A 19,835-nucleotide genomic window follows, 5' to 3' on the forward strand; every position below is an offset into this window, starting at 1 on the left:
AAATGTTATCAACTAGAAAGTAGGATAAAGCTCTTATTTATCTCATGCGATTCTATTAATTCACAGCTGAAATTGGAATTTGATTATTAAATTGTACAAGTTCATATGGTAAAGAGGTAATAGATATTTCTTTTTAATATTATCTTTATCCTTATTTATTTATTTTATATGTAGGGTTTTTTTTTTTTTTTGCAAGCATTTGTATACGTGTACTGATTACATGTCAGGTGCCCAGAGAAGTCAAAGACGGCTATGAATTCCCTGGAAATCGAGTTACAGATGATTGTGAGCCTATGCGTGTGAGTGTGTGTGACTGAGTGAGTGAGAGAGAGAGAGAGAGAGAAAGAGAGAGAGAGTGTTGGAAGCTCAACCCAGGTCTTTTGTAACAGCAACAAGTGCTGTAACCAGCTGAGCTACTTCTCCAGCCCCAAGAAAGTTAATATTTTGTTTTCATTTTTCCCCTGATACAGTTAAAAGGATAAAACTTCTCAGAAAATAGTAATGTCAGCATAATAAGTCAAAATAAATAGAAGAAACCAATCTGCAAACAACCTCATTCATCATAGAGTGGCTTCCACACTTATAGAATTATATAATGCATTTTTCCTATGTTATCACACAAATTGCCATGTTACTTCAATAAATAAACCTATTTACAAAATTCCCTTCAGAGAAAATGCCTAGATAGTTTCAAAAGCACCAAGATTAATATGATCGTTTTAAAGACCCAAGGTCTTAAAATATTTTAAACTTCAAACAATACAGAGTAGCATTGCCGGAGTGATTGCCGTTATCCAGGTCTTGCAATGTTCATTTAATTGGTTGTCCATGACAACAGAGTGGGGCCTTCATTACAAAGATCTCTTCTGCATGTGTCTTTGAAAGGAAACTGGGAGAGAAGAATCTTACACAAAGACTTCCTCAGTCTCTAGCTTGGAAGGAGAACACATAAATCTTTCCCTTCGACCAGTGACATGATATTAATTTACAACAGCACACTCCTGATTCAACTCTACTTTGAGGAGACCTTTTAGAAAATTATCTTGCCTGGTGGAAATCATGGAATCCTTAATAACTCATCATCTGTCTGAAGAAAGTTGATTTACATTCTCTGCCTCAAGGATATGCTATCCTAAAGATATGTCTCTTTGCATGTATGCATGTGGTGTGTGTATGTATGTGTATGTGGGCACATGCTCACATGTTTTTTATAAGAATTATTTATCACCTTATAACCTGGGTAATCTTAGCCCAAGCTTCTTCACTCAGTGACATATTGTGAAGAATCATTGCCGGTTTCATTTTTCAACTGCTGTTAATGATACTGTTATTATTTTTTAATCAGGGAAAGAACTTAACAGTCATTGATAGTGTCATCTACAGATGTTCACTACTCCTTGATAATCATCTTCATCTTCTGCTTCCTGATAAGGCCAGGCATAGTTGTTACAACCATGATTCAGTTGTCCAGGAGCATAGTAATAATTTGGAAATCATTTTTGCTGTTCTTGGTCTTCTGAACTTAAAAGAGATTTTTTTCCAGATAGTTATAAATTAATTGACTTGATGTCGCACCCTAGACAAATACAAAACTAAATAAATAAATATTTGACCTCTGGGATCAGTTTTGCCATTGAAATTTGAATGATTTTCATAGCTGTATTATTTTGTGACTTTTGCAAGGGTAATGTAGCTCACACTTGTGTATATTGATGCCCAAGTTCTCTGTTCAGCTGAAGAACCAAATGTTCTTCAGTATCGTTATCACCAAAACAAAGAGCAAGCAATTTACTGCTGCACACTATAGGATGAAATGACACGCATTAAATTTCATTTTGTGTGGGTGGTTCCCAGATGGTTGCATTTCAGTATTAATATCTTTAAAAGTCACATGCTCATTTTTGTATTAAAATATATCCTGGTAATTGTGAGCCAGTTGAAAGACAGCATACATTTCCTAGAATTTAATACTAATAAACCTAGGTAATAAATAATCCCTGTACTCTAGAGGCAGTGGGCAAATGATAACAAGTCTGAGCCAATCCTGGACCACACGTGCAGGGAGAGCCCAAGATTCATTTTTAGCTACTTACTGTTTGAAGAAAACAAAGACTGAAACTGTATCTCAGAGGTAAGGCATTTGCTTGACATGTGCAAGGCCTTGGGATTGACTCCTGATTACCATATGTAATAACATATGGTTTTATCACAACGTGGGTTACCAAAGATAGGGACAAAGAGCGAGAGAACACACAGAATATAAATAAGTACAAACTAAATAATGCTATTGTTACACATAGCTGCTGCTTACACAGACATGGTTATATATTTAGAACTAAACTTATTTTATGCAAGAGAGATATTTTGATAATTCACTGGATGAATATGTTCAGAAAGTCATTCCACTCTAACAAGCCAATGTGCCAAAGTGATTTGCATGGTAAAGAATGTAGCTGTTCACTAGAGAAGAATAATAGAAGTTAAGCTATTAGATTTGTTAACTTTCAGGATGGAAGCCATTCAGCATATAGCTTCAAGTTTCAGGAAGTTCAGTTTGATTCTCTTTATTATTAACAGTTAGAGCTTAGTACTTGACCTAGACCAGTGTATTTTCAAGTCTAAACATTTTAAGTCTAGATTACTCGAGTATAATTCATTTCTATATCACCTTTCCACTAAAACTACTGATAAATTTGAACATTAAAAGTCATGGACAAGGGGTTGCAGGGAGTATCCTCTCAGAGATGAAGGGAAAGAGGAATGGGGTGAAGAACTCTGGGGAGGAGACATAGATAGGGGCAAAATTTGGAATGTAAATAAATAAAATAATGAAATAAAATCATTTAAGATGTTTTATAGAAAAAATGTTGGAAAATAGTCTCATTTGTTAGTCATTGTTGTTTTGAAAGAGAATGGGCCCACGGGCTTTTAAATATGGCTATTTGGTTCCCATTTGGTAGAACTGTTTGGGAAGGCTTAGGAAATGTGGCCTTGTAGGAGGTATCTCACTTGGGGTGGGCTTTGAGTTTTTAACAACCCATACAATTCCCAGTTAGCTCCTTCTGCCTCACACATGAGTACCAAGATGGAAACTCTCAGATTCTGCATAAACACCACAGATGCTTGCCTGTTGACATGCTCTTTGCCAGGATGCTCAGGGACTTTGATCTTGTGAACCATCACCACCAAATACATTCTTTATTCTGTAAATGCCCTCGATGATTGTCTCTGAACAAAGTAATAGAAAATAATGAAAACAATTATCTTTGGATTCAATGGCAAAAGTAGCAATTGAAGAATTTAGCGCCCAAGCTAACCCATAGCCAAGACTGACTGAAGTTAAGTGACAAGGGGAAAAAGTCAGAAAAGGTAAGGGCAAACACACAGTTAAGCATGGATTTTATCCCAAGTGCTGTGCTTGATTCCCCTCATGACATGACATGAAAACTAATCATGACAAAATAAATGGTTAACTGTCGCAGAGTCACTGAAGCGATTATCTCACAACGCTGCCCTCTGTCTGTCACTTGCCAAGATTCTAGTGCTTCAAAAGAAGTAAAGCAGACATTAAGTACAATTAGCTTTAGATGTTAAGGACACAGTACTGTACTTACATAATAAGTACAATTAATCACGTCTAGGTTCAAACACAACAGACACAATAAACCAAACTTATAACTTAGTGGAAGAAGAGAATCCTTTAAAGATAGAGTTTACTAGAGGTCAGTCAAGGACAGCTTTGGAAGTAGGTGTTTGTAAGAATGATAGATAAGACCTGTTGCCTTATTTTTTTTCCCTAGGTTTAGTTCTTGTTGGGACTAAAAACATTTAAGACACTCACAATATAGATGAAGAATTGCACTAATTTTGTCAAATAACTAAATGAAAATATAAAAAGCAAGGTCTACTGAAGTGTTGGGAAGTAGGACTGCGTTAGCCTCTCTGCTGATATTTTAGGAGACATATGCACAAGTCACATTTACTAGTGAGATATCCCACCTCTTAATGGTCTTCAACAAAACTGATATAATTTATAAATTCCCAGTTCAGAACATGCTAAAGATCACAGGCTTCTTTACAGATATCTAAAACACTGCAATGATTTCTGAATGAGTTTATGTAATTATGTGGTATTATTATTTATAAAAATTCTAAGTTAGAATGATACATAATAGATTCTATACTTTAATAATTATATTTACAAAAACAAGCACATTTGTAATTTCTTACTGACTAGTGTAAAGACATTAGAAATAAGTTTACAGCTCCATTTTTCTTTTGTTTTTTGTTTATTTTCTTTATTTACATTTCAAATGTTATTTCCTTTTCCAGTTTCCCATCCAGAAACCCCCTATCCCATTACCTCTTCCTCTGTTTCTATGAGGGTCTTCCCCACCCACCCACTCTCTCCCTTCTCCCCACCCTGGCATTCCCCTACACTGAGGCATCAAGTCTTCACAGGATCAAGGGCCTCTTCTTCCACTGATGCTCAACAAGGTCATCCTCTGCTACATATGCAGCTGGAGCCATGGGTCTCTCCATGTGTACTCTTTGGTTGGTGGTTTAGTCCCTGGGATCTCTCTGGGGTGGGGTTCTGATTGATATGGTTGTGAGCATTCGACTCTGTACTTGTCAGACTCTTGTAGAGCCTCTCAGGAGACAGCCATAACAGGCTCCTATATCAGGCAGCTATCCATGCACTTCTTGGCAGCTGCAATGAGTATGGTGACTGTATATGGGATGGATCCCCAGGTGGTGGCAGTTTCTGGATAATGGCCTTTCCTTCAGTCTCTGTATTTCCTTCTGTTTTGTTCCCCCTTTTAAGAAGGACTGAATCATCCACACTTTAGTCTTCCTTCTTGAGCTTCACGTGGTCTGTGAATTGTATCTGTGTATTCTGATTGGGCTAATATCCCCTTATAAGTGAGTGTATACCATGTGTATTCTTTTGTGGCTGGGTTACCTCACTCATGATGATATTTTCTAGTTACATCCATTTGCCTAAGAATTCCATGAAGTCATTGTTTTTAATAGCTGATTAGTACTCCAATGTGTAAATGTATCATATTTTTTTTTGTATCCATTTCTCTGATGAAGCACATCTGGGTTCTTTCCAGCTTCTAGCTATTACAAGAAAGACTTCTATGAACATAGTGCAGCATGAACAATGGCGGGTGATGCCAAGAGACAGTATCAGCTGTTGTTGGCTTACACAGCAGCCTTCCAGTTCGAGTTCTTTAGCCTCTGAAGCTATGTGTAACAAAAAGAAATGGAAAATTGGCTCACCCTCTGATTTACAAGTAGAAATCTGGTTAATCAAAAGAAAAATATCTCCCATGTAAATATAAAACTATGCTGCCATTATAAATAATATTACTAAGATAAAAGGCTTAACTTTAAAGAAATTTTACAAAATTGACAAAAATGAAAGGAGGGTGATATTGTCCATCCTTGCAGAACTGTAACCATCCTGCCACCCATTGTCACTTCTTGTAATATGCTGGATTTTGGACAGACCTAAGAGAATTTTTCCCTATGAAAAAGGAAGAAACATATCTAAAATCTGATCATGTGATGTGTGATTTTATAGCTGTACAAAAATAGGACGGTGCACATTTCTATGCAAGGGTCATGGATCCCTATCCATTCAGAAAGATTTAACTTTTATTTTTTCTAGCCCATGAAGGGTTTATGAAACTTCACAAATATATAATAAAATATTAAGCTATAAAATGTTTAGGTCAGAAATAATGAGGGAAGGGAAATAAAGGATTTAGGAAATCTGATTTAGGATGACTAGTGAAGCTGAATAGAACTGAATGGGGAACTCTCAGCATAACCAGATGTAAATCACAGTTTCCAGTCATCTAGCAATAAGCACACAGTGAGGAATTACAGAAGTCATGGTTTGAAGAGTCCCCGGAAATCTGTAATGTGGAGAGAGAAGTAAAGCAGGTGAAAACCCTCCTAAGTTATTCCTAATAGAGAGCAACTGAAGAAAACCTGGTAAGATATGAAGGCTGCATATTGATTTTATATTGCTACCATATGTATTCTATATGTTGGTTTAAGTTTTGAAACATTATGTAGATCCAGTTCTGGACATTAGAAGTTTTACTGGCTTAAGATGAGAGTTATGAGTTTCTGTTTTGTTCTTCAGACCTGGGAAAGAATCTGAGTTTTCTCCACAACAAAGAGGACCCCCTCATCCCTTGGGTACCTCAAAGTAATCACTGGGTATCTTACATTGCCTTTCTTTGCCTCTTCCCTGTTCTTATTCCCTGAGAACCGAGTCTGACAGACAGGAGAATTAGTTAAAGATTTGCATGGTTATATTGAGCCTACTCACATAGTACTATATTGTCTCTCTGTTGCAAGGTATATGTCCTGAATTAATTGTTGCCAAATTCCCCTTATCATGTTACACAATGCATTCACAAGGTGTAGTCTTAGATTTTTCTTAATATATTTCATTTATGATGCTTAAATGCTTTAATCTCCCTTTTAATCCACCAACCAGAGACAGGGGACAAAGAAGGTGTCTGTAATGCAAGAGCAGCCTTTCACAGTCTATGGAGTTATATTTATTAAATTCTTTCTAAAAATCATGGATGCTCTCAAGTTTATTTTCAGAAAAATACCACAAGCCCTCTTGTAAGACAGCTTCTAGAAAATGAATCATGTGATACAACCAAATTTTTCAAGAAACCAGAAATTTCCACTTTAATTAGGCATAAACATATTTGGAGACAATTATTCTGTGAAGGACAAGAGGAAAACCATAACCCAATAAAATCATATCACTAATCACTGATAATTAATGAACGGATAGAAAAGATTTGTGTTCATTACAGAGAACCATAGTCTGTTGAAAATAACAGGAGACTCATAAAGTATGTGATACCCAAATAGGCACAGATTTTTAAAGTGCTTAAGAGACAAATATCTGAAGGCTCCTTCTCCTATTGCAGAAGAACACCAAGGTGTTGAGGTGGGAGAAGGTGTTTGGGAGAGGGAGCACCTTCATGGAGGCAATGAGAGGGGGAGGAGAGATGAGATTGTGGGAAACAGAGTACATCTGAAATGTAAATGCAGAGAATTTCCAATTAAAAAATTGGGGGGAAAATAGACAAATGTCACATAGATAGAAGAAGCAGTGTGTGTGTGTGTGTGTGTGTGTGTGTGTGTGTGTGTGTGTGTGTGTATGTGTGTGTAGTGTAGTGTACAGGGGTGGGTGCAGAACTGTGTATGCAGAGGTATGCATACATATGGGGACGCAGGTTGTCTTGGAATCATGCCTTTATAAACATACATCTTTCTTTCGTAAGAAAAAGTCTCTTATTATCTTGGATATCACCAAGTAGACTATGAAAGAACAAAGAGTTTAGGGATGTACCTACCTCTGCTTCCTCAGTACCGGGATTATAGCCAAGCACTAACAGTTATGTGATTTCTTGTGCTGACAGTTGAGCTCAGTTCCTCATGTTTGGAGGCAAATATTTTGCTGACTGAGCTACCTCCCAGGCCCCAAGTCACACTTTTATTTCATATATTTGGTCATACTTTGTTACATGAAAGTGTGAGAAGTTAGGAAATATAAGCTATGAATATTTCTGGTTCTTGAAATAGAAAAATAAAATTTAAAGGTATCTTATAAGATAGATTTGTCTAGATTCAAACACACATGTTTTTACTCATCATATAAATTCAAGAAGTCATTTGTGAGCAAATAGAGACAGCCATTGAAAGGAATTCTATGCCTAGGGTAGAAGAGAAAGGGGGCATCTTTAATAACATCATCCTTAGTAGTGACCACATGTTGTTTGATGTTTTCATATAGTTCAGTTGTTTTCATGTAAGAGAGATCAATAAGATATTGTGGCTGTAAAATATCATGTGTTTGGCGCAGAGTACCAAGTACCTTCCCCTTGTCCAACCATAATTATTTATTGTTATACAACCATGTAGGAACTGTCAGCACTAATATTTCTCATTTTCTTGTAATGCTTTGCTGGATTCACACTGGCCTTTTTATTCCTTTGCCAGTCATAGTACCTAATAGCACTTCCCTGATAGCTCCATTTCTAAGGGTGTTCCAGAAAGAGTTTTAGAGTTTAGAAAACAAAAAGAGTTACCTGAAAGGAAAATCTTTTCCCTGATCAATAGCACACCTGAGTAAACAGATTTTCGTATATGAAATTTGCTCTACTAATGAGTCGCATGAGGATGTTTGGGAAAGAAATGAGGCTTGCCTCTGATTTCCGATGAAGATTTGAGTTGAAGCAGTGTGTGTTCACTTAATCTTGTTAAATGTAGCACAAAACACTAAGTGTATTAGAGCGTGTACTTAAATGATAACAAACCCTGCTGTTAGAGGTAATGGGAAACAGTTCTTTTCTCCTGCTGCTGCTACAGTCAAGCATCTCTTTAGACAGCATCTGTACCACGACTTCTTGGCCTCAGTACAATGAGCTTTGCAGTTTTAAGTTTTTGCCTTTTTTTTATTGCTAAGCAATTGGGTCTGTTTGTTGTTGTCGTTGATGTTTTATTAAAGGGTACACAATTTGGTTCTGAAGAATATCAAAGACACACGGATAATCCGAAGGACAGTGGTGGGCCCTACTGATCCTGTTGACAGTTTGAGATTATCCTTTTCTATGGAGGAATGTTCTCTGAATTTAAAGATGACTATTTGAGGCTTTAAAGCTCCATGGAACTTTGTGGCTAGAATGACAAGGGTACTGCTACAGAATAAAGAACTCCTAAATCTTCTCTCCTGCCCCCTCCCTCTCCCTCTCTCTCTGTCAGTCCCTCTGTCTCTTCCTCCCTCCCTCCCTCCCTCCCTCCTGCCCTCCACTCCCCCCCCCTCTCTCCTTAAAAAATTCTTGGAGGACTTGAGTGTATTTTACCTTCAGGCAGGGTGATGACCTCTGAAGTCCCAAGCGCCTTGAACATCTGTAAAGTAGAAAGTGGCTATAAAAACTTTAGAATACATCTTGAAATGGTTATAAAACTATATGGTCCCTGAAGCTTTTCCTGAATTAAAGAACCAATACTATTTATCTCTGTTCAGTTTAACAGAGAAACTGCCATGGTAAAACATTAAGCAGTTTCCTTGTTAAGCTGCATTTAGAATGAATGAGATTGACCGTGTTCTACTGGGTATTACTGTTATTCTTTTTGAATACTTGTTACATAGATTTATTGTTCATTTTTATTTCTCCTGATAAAATCAAGGGTACTTAACAGCAGACAGAGACATAATGATCATTGTACCCTTGTACTCTCCTCTTGAGGTGCCCCTTTGGAGATATTTGAATAGGCCAAAATGACCATTCAAAGTCAGAATTGTGTCTGTTTGGAATAATAGACCCTAACTGGACCCTAATTAGAGGTCAGTCTTAGTGAATAAACAATAGCAGAAACTTCCTTGGCAGCATAAAACTTCAACTGAGGCATTGAATTTATTCCTTTCATCAGTTTTCAGTGTCTGCAAGAGTACTATTATCTCCCAGTCATTTTGGGGTCCATGATAATTTAGGTTAATTAGTGTTGCATATTTTAATATTTCCTAGATAAATTTAATAACATACCCTTTATAGTGTCAATTGTATGACCTCAAGTTTCCCCTTGAAAGAAGGGTGAGGAAAATGTTCTGTGTGATTATAAAATTCTTAAAAGAATTGAAGTTTTCAGGTGAGTGGAATGCAGACTATGAATTGTACAATTGTAGCAGCAATGGTATCATGGCTATTGTTGGAGATATACGAATCTTGTAGAGAAGAGGAACCTACATCCGCAGCAGGGAAAAGCCTCATCATCTGTTAGTAATATGGTATCATGGCTATTGTTGGAGATATACGTATCTTGTAGAGAAGAGGAGCCTACATCCGCAGCAGGGAAAAGCATCATCATCTGTTAGTAATATGGTATCATGGCTATTGTTGGAGATATACGAATCTTGTAGAGAAGAGGAGCCTACATCCGCAGCAGGGAAAAGCATCATCATCTGTTAGTAATATGGTATCATGGCTATTGTTGGAGATATACGTATCTTGTAGAGAAGAGGAGCCTACATCCGCAGCAGGGAAAAGCATCATCATCTGTTAGTAATATGCTTCTTGCTCCTTCACTCTATTTTACAACCTCACTTCTGTCCAAACTCCACTCAGGATGTTGTATGGAGTCTGAATAATGAGAGATTCTCTTCAGCCTGCCTCCTCCCTTTCTCAAATCTCAACCATTACCAAATGTAACATCAGATCCTATAACTCAGATGTCCTCCTTACGTACGACAACCACACTTCACTTCTTAATTTTAATTTATCTGTGTGGAATAACTCTTCATGGGATACATATTGAACCTGTTGGAACCTTAGCTAATTACCAGGTATAACTATAGTTATAGAAATATGTAGAAGAGGCTGGAGAAATGGGTTAGTCATTGAGGGCCCTGACCACCTTTCCAAAGGTCCTGGGTCAATTCCCAAACAACCACATGGTAGTTCAGAACCATCTGTAATGGAATCTGATGCCTTTTTCTGGTGTGTCTGAAAGTGATAGTGTACTTGCATACATAAGATAAATAAGTCTTAATATATAAATCTATACCTATACCTATATATTCATACACTACACATACATATGGAGAGGAGAGAGAGAGAGAGAGAGAGAGAGAGAGAGAGAGAGAGAGAGAGAGAGAGAGAGAGAGAGAGAGAGAGAGAGAGAGAGAGAGAGAGAGAGAGAGAGAGAGAGAGAGAGAGAGAGAGAGAGAGAGAGAGTGGAAGAGGAAAAAGTAGCTCCTGAGGAGAGGAAGCATTAACTACATTAACTACCATGGCGATGATTTCTCTAAAAACAAGTATTAAGTCCTTCCAATGGACGGGAAAAGTTGAGCTGGTGCCTCCTGGAGCTTTTACCTTTATTTTCTAGTCTTTTTGGTATGGGAAGGTTCTTTACATGTTATCTAAAGAGAAACATGGATACTAACCTAGCCACAAAACCTGTGACCTGCAATATTTCCTGCCTGCAAAATATTCTAGGCATAGAACTTTTGGGTGTAGTACCTGATACTGCTCAGGTAACCAAGAATCAAAGACTGTGTATCCCAGAGTCCTAGGGTAAAACCAAACATGACTGGTCTAAAAAAACAAATTAATAACATGACATTCTTCTATACTCATAGATCCATGCCTTATCCAGGGAAGGTTTCTCTGGCAGCAGATGACTAGAGATGGAGAGACCTACCGCTAGACACTGTATAGAGAGAGTCACCATTGCTGGACTCAATCAAGTCCCTCTCCTTAGAATTCAGAGACTTCTGCTGAAGAGAAGGTGGAACGTTTGTAAGAATTAGAGAGCATTTAGAACATCAGGAGTACAACATGGTCCTCTGAATAATTAAGCAAGAGCCTATGAGCTTAAATATCAAAACAGTAAGCACAGGAACTTCCTGCCTGTATCCCAGGCCCTCTCTATATGTTATTGCTAGTAGATTAAGATTTTTATGAGACTTTTGACTATGGGAATGAGTAGATCTCTGACTCTTTTACCTGCTTTTGGGACTTGTTTCATCCTGTTTGGTTGCCTGTTCAAATTCTATACACATGTTTTTGGTTCATTGTATCATACTTTATTTGGTCATTTTGGTTGCTATCTCTTCAAATCCTGTTCTTTTCTGAGGGACAGAGATGGATCTGGAGCAGAGAAAAGAGGGAAAAAAGCGGGGAAGTAGTGAAGAAGTAAAAATAAAGGGAGAGTAAATATAACCAAGATACTCTGTATGAGAAAGAACATATTTTCAATAAAGGTGTTTGGAATATCACATGCTTATCTCTCCAGTGGGTTATTTTTTAATGTGTTTCTATTGTGTTTCGTGAAGTATCAGGGACTTTTCTATGAGCAGAAACAGTTGAGAGCAGTAAGCCTAAAAATCTCAATAGTTTTATAAAACATTATCTTGCCTAGAACCATTTAACTACATAACATGTATGAATTTTTCTTCTCCAGTGAAGCAGAGAGAGTAAAGCAGATATGTAGCATGGAAAGAGCTAGAAATGCAGCTGCATGGAAATGAGCTTGTCTAGCATACATGAATTGCTGTGCTCACTAACCATAAATACACACACACACACACACATACACACACCTGTTCATATCTATCCCATTTACTTATCCATATTTATACAGGAATAGATAAAAATAGGTAGATAGATAGGAAAAATATAGACTGATAGAAAAATAGACAATGGATTATGCAACAATAGGTCATAAAGAACAGTATTACTCAGTTCTAGAGTTTGGAATCCCAAAATACTTAGTCAACAAGGTGTCTAGGAGAACTGACTGGGTCATTTTAATCTCAGATTAAATACCAGGACGTGAACAAACTCATGTGAATAGCAGAATAAGTTGAACCTCGTCAGGAGCAGACAGAGACAAGGATGAGAGAGATAGAACATGTCTCCCCCTCCTTGCATTTTTTTCTTATCTTTAATGAACCCACAGCCCCAGCAGGTTGCTTAGGACTCCCTGCTGTGCGCAGCTACTTCTTCATATCTCAATCTCAGAGAGATTGCTTGCAGACAACTGAAACACCCACAATGTTTGACAACACGTTAAGTCACTGGTGTCCTCTTAAATTGACACGGATAATTATTACAATTGACAGGAGAGTTAGGCACTTGTTAACCTTGGCATGTAAACAAAACCATTCTAGGCAATAAAAGAACATTTCTATATATAAGTAGAAAATGGGAGAAAGGATGTGCTTAAAAACCTTGAGAAAAAAATAGGCCCTTAATATTCAAAGTACCATAGCTATTTATGAATTTCATGAACCTTCATTTGTGAATAAATTATTGCAAGAGGAAAGAATTCATCAGGTTTAAAGGAACTTTCTGGAGCAACATAACAGAAAATAGATTTATTCTTATAACTAAGCTCTTGGGCTCATTTCAATCAGATTTATAAAAAGAAATGAAGGTAAGACATTTCTCAGTCTGGTTTATGCATGCTTACATGAATTAATTATAGCTTTTCAACACAAATGGACACTCATGTACCTGTTCAAGATGCTTAGATTATAAAAAGAAAATGAACAATTCCTGGGTAGTCTTATTTACCATGAGAATTATGGTGAATTTACTTCAAATTTCATCAACCTCAACTAAAGAGCAGTCATATTTTAATTTTAGGGATTTTAACCTGGGGGATATGTAAGGACGTCAGCTGTGCCCCCAAGCTTTCTTATATTAGAAAGGAAATAGTAAATTTATTTACAGTTTCCTAAGGCTAAGTTCCAGGACATTCACCAGAAATATCTGCTGATCCTGGGTTTCCTACTGAGATGAACATTGTCTGCAGTTGTGAGCTACAAGTAATAATTCTTGTTTATCTTTGGCTTGGTGAAAATAGCCTTGTTATACAGCTATAGATGTGAGTGTGTACATGTGCACATATGTATATATGTTTATATATGTAATTTATATGTATCTTCATGCATATATGTATGTATGTATGTATGTATATATATACACACATGTATATGTGAGATTTTTCATAACTGTTATTTTCCATAATTTTCATATTTTTAAAATCAAGCCAGATCTACAATTTGGCAGACTATATGATGTATTTTGATTTGGTTACTTGTATAAAGAAGAGATTTGAATTTGGAATCAAAGGGTTTTTTTTTTTTTTTTGGAGAGTAGATGAGAAAAATGGTTTTCCATATGATGAATAAAGAAAACAACCTAAAACCTTGGCATCTAATTCATTGTTTTTAAATTGCACATAATCTCAGCAGTAAATTGTATGAACTGTCAATTTAGAAACACAAACGTGGAAAACAGAAAATACAGCAGATATCTCTGAATTATGGTGTTGTTATCAGATATGTTGATTTTAAAATAAACAACTACCAAGATAACATCTAGGTAGATAAACACTGGCATAATCCCCTGTGGTTATAAGTGCATCATATCTATAAAGAGCTGATTAGTCTGTTGTCTTAATGTTTGTGGCTAGTTATAAAAATCAATTAATAAGTTTAAATTAAAATAAATTGTTACATGATGTCATCACATAAACATAATGTATGTATGTAAATAATAGCCTTTAAAAAGCTGAAGAATAAAGCTAGGACATAGTTTAAATTGTAGAATCCTGGCCTCCCTTCTTGGAACCATTTAGGATTCAATTCCTAACACTACATAAATGAGGTTTGGAGGCATATACCTACAAGTCTAGTAATTGAGAAGTTTGGGAGATCAAGGCCAGTTTTGGCCTGGGCTTCAAAAACCCTGTTTTAAAAATAACTAACTAGCTAACTAACTTACTAGCTTAATTAATTAATTAATTAATGTTGGCATATGGGAAAAGAAACTTCTTTAAAATTTCTAAATTAAATGTGTGTTTGTGTGTCTGTGGGGCAGTGTGGAATGGAGTCAAATGTAAATACACCAGTTTTCCTGGCCCAGCCTTGGGCTGCTACAGGTACCCATGCTGGAAGATGCCAGCTACTGCCTATGAAAGAGTGGTTTACAGGAGCCCCTCGGAGCACCACTACATGAAAGTCTGCCTAGAGTTTCAAGAACACGGAGTTGGACTGAATGCAGCCCAGTTCAAACAGCTGCTTGTTTCAGCCCTGAAAGACCTGTTTGGGGAGGTTGGTGCTGCTCTACCTGTGGATGTTGTCACCTATGATGAGAAGACATTGTCAGCCATCTTGAGAGTATGCAGCAGTGGTCTGCTCAAATTGTGGAGCTCTTTGACCTTGCTTGGAGCCTATAAAAGCAAGAAATGTGCCTTCAGAGTGATTCAGGTGTCTCTCTTTCTCCTTGCATTATCTGGCAATAGCAGGGAACACATATTGGACTGAATACCTTTACAGTTCCAGACGCCTCCACTCTCGACACTGTCTTTAGGTGTCTACAGATTGGAAACAGGCAGGCTAAAGCCCCTGCTGATGACCTTTGGAGATGCTGAAGATGTGGAATGGGCTTCCGAGGAGACTGTGGCAACATCACGTGGTACCAACAGGGCAGTGTTTTCAGTACGTGCTCGTGAAAGTTGGAGACAGAGCAGAGCTCAGCAGAGCCTTCACACAGCAGGATGTGGCTATCTTCTCAGAGTTAATGGGAGATGTCAATCTTTTGCATTTAAGTGATGATTTTGCAAAACACACCAAGTTTGGAAAGACAATTGTGCATGGAGTTTTGATACGTGGACTTACTTCGGCTCTCCTGGGCACTACAATGCCAGGGCCAGGCTGTGTGTTTCTTTCCCAGGAAATCAAATTTCCAGCTCCTCTATATATTGGAGAAGTGGTTTTAGCATCTGCAGAGGTGAAGAGGCTGAAGCAGTCTGTGGCTGTTGTCACAGTGTCCTGTTGTGTGATAGAAAGTAAAAAGACAGTTATGGAAGGCTGGGTTAAAGTGATGGTCCCAGGAGCTCCTAGTTCCTGAAATACACATTTAAAGTTATACCTTCAAAAACCTGTGCTCTTGCTGTCAAATGACATCTGGGCAGGTGGGCTGTTGCTCTTTGTGAAAGAATGCTGGTGCACCCTGAAGCCATGTGTGGAAGAGATTTCCAGATTGGTGCATGGTTTGTCCATACTTAAATATGTGCAAGATCTCATCATCTATTGAGGTTTGGATTTTTTTCCAGTTAGAAAACAATTGAGAGAGGCTGGAGAGATGGCTTATCAGTTAAGATCACTGGTTGCTCTTCCAGAGGATCTGGGTTCAATTCCTAGTATCCACATGGTGGCTTACAACTGTATTTAACTCCAGTCACAGGCGATCCAACACCGTCTTCTGGCCTATGCTGAAGCTACATGCACATGGTACATAGACACACATGCAGGCAAAATAAAAGTACAACAGTAATAAAATAAAACCTTTATAAATTGAGAAAACTATATGTTCTACTTTCAGAATTTCAAACAGTTATATTTGTATTTGATAACAGTAATGTCTGTCTGTCTGTTGAGGACTTTTCATGCTGAATTTATACCACCATGTATTTAGTTACTAACCACAACAATGCAAGCAGAGCCATCTTTGAACACCTAATTCTTATACCCCTTTTCAGTGGCTTCTGGGTTAGGTTTATAATTCCTTATTATTTACACATCTTCTGCTGAATGTGGTGGCACTTGCCTTCAGTCCCCACTTCGAAGGCAGAGGCAGACAGAACTTAAAGCTAGCCTGGGTGCATAACAAGTTTCAGGACAACCAGAGCTACACAGAGAGACCCTGTGTCAAAACAATCAAAACAAAAACTGCTGTTTAGTTTGGATGTGACTTGACTTTCAGGGGTTTTGCTGTTACTGGGGTTCACATGCAGCCTTCAGTTATATAAGGTCCTAATACTGCAGTATTGTTGGGAAGTATAGAAACAGAATTAATCAGAGGGGCAGGCCTAGAAATATTAGCAAATATTCTCCCATGAGGCTTCCCATGAGTGAATTGAGTGGCTTTTCTGAATTTGAAATTGACTGTTCTACAGTTGAACAGGCTAACATGCTGATCTGTCAGAGAGTTGGCCAATCTCGGTGTTTTAATCAGAAGAAAAGAGTCTGGGAGGCCGAGGCTCTGTTTTCAGGGTTCTAATTCTCTCCCTCTCCTGACAATGCAGATCTACTTTAAAATAAAAAAAAAAAGCAACAACAATAAAACTATATATATGAAGGTAAAAAAAATGTGTGTGTTTGTGTGTGCATGCACACAAGTTAGTTTGCGTGTGCATCTGTGTGTGTGTGTGTGTGTGTGTGTGTGTGTGTGTGTGTGTATCTGTGTTTATGGAACAGAACTGTGTGAAGGTACTTGTCATATGTTGATGGAGATCAAAGAATAACTTCAGAGGTCATTCTTTAAGAAATATCTACCTTATCTACATCAGTTTTGGAGGAGCGTTTCCTATTGTCTGTTAGCTGACCCATTAGGCAAGACTTGCTGGTTACTGAGCCTCAGGAATTCTTCTGTGTCAACTTCTATTGCAGATGCTGTGAACCACTTTTTAACTTGGATACTGAGGATTCAATCCAGTCCTTGTGTTTTCAGGATCAGTTTCCTCCTGAGTCTTTTTCCCCATGGACTCTGTCCCAAGGTTTTTTTTTTTTTTTTTTTTGTGCCATGGATTTTTTTTTTTTTTTTTTTTTTTTACTGTGTTGTTATTTTTAATTGAGTTCTGAATGCCATGTGATGCTGTTGGTTGATAATTTCTGTAATATAATACACCAAGGCTTTATCTTAGTGGTGTTATGTTTATATACTTTGGATTTTCTGTAAGGGAAGTGTGGCATCACCAGGATTTCAGAATTGTATGTTCATTTTGGCTTTGCTATTTTGAATTAGAGAAATTTAATTATTTAGTTTTACCTGACAGGATGCAGAGTTTGTTGTTTTTGAAAGAGAAATTTGGACACAGGAATTTTCCTCTACTCTGGATGATAATGAAATATAGACTTTATATCAATAATATGTTATCAAACATGCTCATAATTTTTAAATTCATGGTTTATTTAATATTACAAGTAATCAAATAAAAGCTATCATAACTTAACTTGCAATTGGTATAATCTTGGTACTTTTAAAAGCATTTATAGAAGCTAACAATACACTCTTTCCTGCATACTATATTATCACAATAAATATTTACAATATTTTGCAATTAGATAAATATATACATCTTAAAATATGAAAAAAATTCTTATGGAAATAGGACCTGTAAAAGTTGTTTCTGTCTACAGCTTGTTCCAGTAAGGAAACATGCATGTTTTATACAGTTCATGTGCCCACAGTATGATACATCATCTCATGGAGCGGGTTTCTAATTTTAAGCCAGTATCTCTAGGAAAAACAATTGGCAGTTCCCCCAAAGGAAAATAAAAATATTATTGTAGAATATCTAACAGACAACTGAGCAACATTTGGTTTCTGGATGGACACTCATTAAGTTTACATCATCAACAAAAGAACAGATTCTGATGTTTGGAGACTTTTTATAGAGGGCATTAAGCGTCTTTAACGGCCCATAACATTAGCAAATGTGGGTAACTGAAAATACAGTGTGAATGTTAACTTGTCATTGTTTCCTTTACTATTGAGCAGAAATTTTAATGAGATGTTCAACACACATGTTTGACAGAACATTTCTTGAAGTGCATAGTTAAGGTTTCACTTATTTTAATAATTTGCCTGGTATTCAAAAGGTGCAGCAGAAATATTAAATATGCAATTTGAGATGTTATTACCTGGACAAGGAAAAAAAACCTTACCTGCTCATAAGTCATAAGGAGAGTTGTCTTCATAACTTTTACTTTAAGTAAGTTAAGTATACAACAGATTTATTTTCAAAACTCCATATATAGAAGAGGAAATCAATCCCTATTGTTGGGTTAATCCTATTTTATTTCTTGTGGCTACAGAGATGAAATTTCAGGCTAGATGTTCAAATTAATACGAGGTGCAGCTTTGCTTCTAACTGACCTCTTGCAGACAAGAGACCAGGCTGAAAGTCGGTGTTAACAGGTTTTGTGCTTTTCCTATACCAGAGATATGGCATTTTTCTTTTTTTCTCCACAAATATAGAGCACATTTTCTCCTATATCTTGCTCCATTTTCTCTGTCTGCTGTAATTTTGAATGTTGGAAATTTTTTTCTTCCAATTTGAAGATATACTGAAAATGACTTTGGCTTTAGCTGTTTCTAAACAAGATCTTCTCTATTTCTGTGAAGACATAAAGTCATTCTTTACTTTTAGATAATGACTTTTCTTTACATTTCAGAAAGTGAAGAGATAAAATGCTGGTTTCCATAGAATTCTGTAGCAATAATAGGGCTGGTGTCTCAGTATGTCCTTGTCAATTTATAGAATGTTGGATATCATCAAGGGTACATAATAACTGCAGGAAAGGAGAAATGGAAAAAGTAAACTCCAACAACAGTTGTACCCTTATGACAAAAGCCATTTCTTTTCTAGAAGTGTCTTCGTTGGTTGAAAAAAAATGTACTTTGTCTCTCTGGAGTAAAAAAAAAATAAACTGTATGGTGTTCTGGTCTATTCTGGAAACCATAGCAACACTCTATAATCTAGATACATTAAAAAGATAACTCATTTTATCTGGGATTGGAAATGAGAAATTAAACTCCAATATCCATTGCATTATCATTTTCATTATAATTATTATTGTTATTATTATCACTGTTGTTATTTTGGTTTCTAGAGATTGCCTTCTTTTTAAAATGGTCACCATCTTGTTGCATCTCTATATCATAGACAAGAAGAGAATTTATGGGACTCTTCAAATTCTCCATTAATACAAATCTTATCAATAGACTGTTCTTCCTTTACAGTGTCAAGTATACTTAAATTATCTCTTGAAAAATCCTATTGCCAGACTCCGTCCCACTGGACTCAATGTCATTTTCCTTTCTGTGGGACGCAGCTCAGTCCATAGTCGAAGCTTACTTACCCAGAGCTGAGGACTGGGCTCATCACATTTGTTTTAGTTCAGGGTTTCTCATTCATGGCAACTGCTATGTATTTGTGCTGCATAGTATGCTAGTGTAAGCCAGCTGATACCCAAATCCACAGTAAACTTTCCCTTATTCGTAATCTCCATGTTGTTAAAACCAAAATGTTTCCAGATATTACTACATGTTCATATTTAATAAGAAAATGCCAAATCACAATTTCACCTATGGAGAACCAGCAGCTTAAGCTGTGGTACCAGCAAAGCCATACTTTGGTATTGGGTTTGATGCCACATTCAAGAATTAAGAGACATGTTATATAGGTTTAACATAGCCATATATTTTTATTTG

General features: G+C 36.9%; 2 protein-coding genes across 2 annotated transcripts; both read left to right on the plus strand.

Moving 5' to 3' along the window:
• Positions 1-14,499: 14,499 nt before the first annotated feature.
• Positions 14,500-14,995, plus strand: LOC308422958 (ribonuclease P protein subunit p14-like). Its single transcript, XM_080919556.1, has one exon. The coding sequence runs from the start codon at positions 14,513-14,515 to the stop codon at positions 14,879-14,881; it is 369 nt and encodes a 122-aa protein (XP_080775682.1). The 5' UTR covers positions 14,500-14,512; the 3' UTR covers positions 14,882-14,995.
• Positions 14,982-15,505, plus strand: LOC308422957 (hydroxyacyl-thioester dehydratase type 2, mitochondrial-like; the record flags this gene model as incomplete). Its single annotated transcript, XM_080919555.1, has 1 exon — positions 14,982-15,505. The coding sequence occupies one exon, from the start codon at positions 14,982-14,984 to the stop codon at positions 15,465-15,467; it is 486 nt and encodes a 161-aa protein (XP_080775681.1). The 3' UTR covers positions 15,468-15,505.
• Between the last annotated feature and the right edge of the window lie 4,330 nt (positions 15,506-19,835).

The sequence above is a fragment of the Micromys minutus genome, assembly GCF_963924665.1.
Source record: "Micromys minutus genome assembly, chromosome: 7".
Lineage (NCBI taxonomy): Eukaryota > Metazoa > Chordata > Mammalia > Rodentia > Muridae > Micromys > Micromys minutus.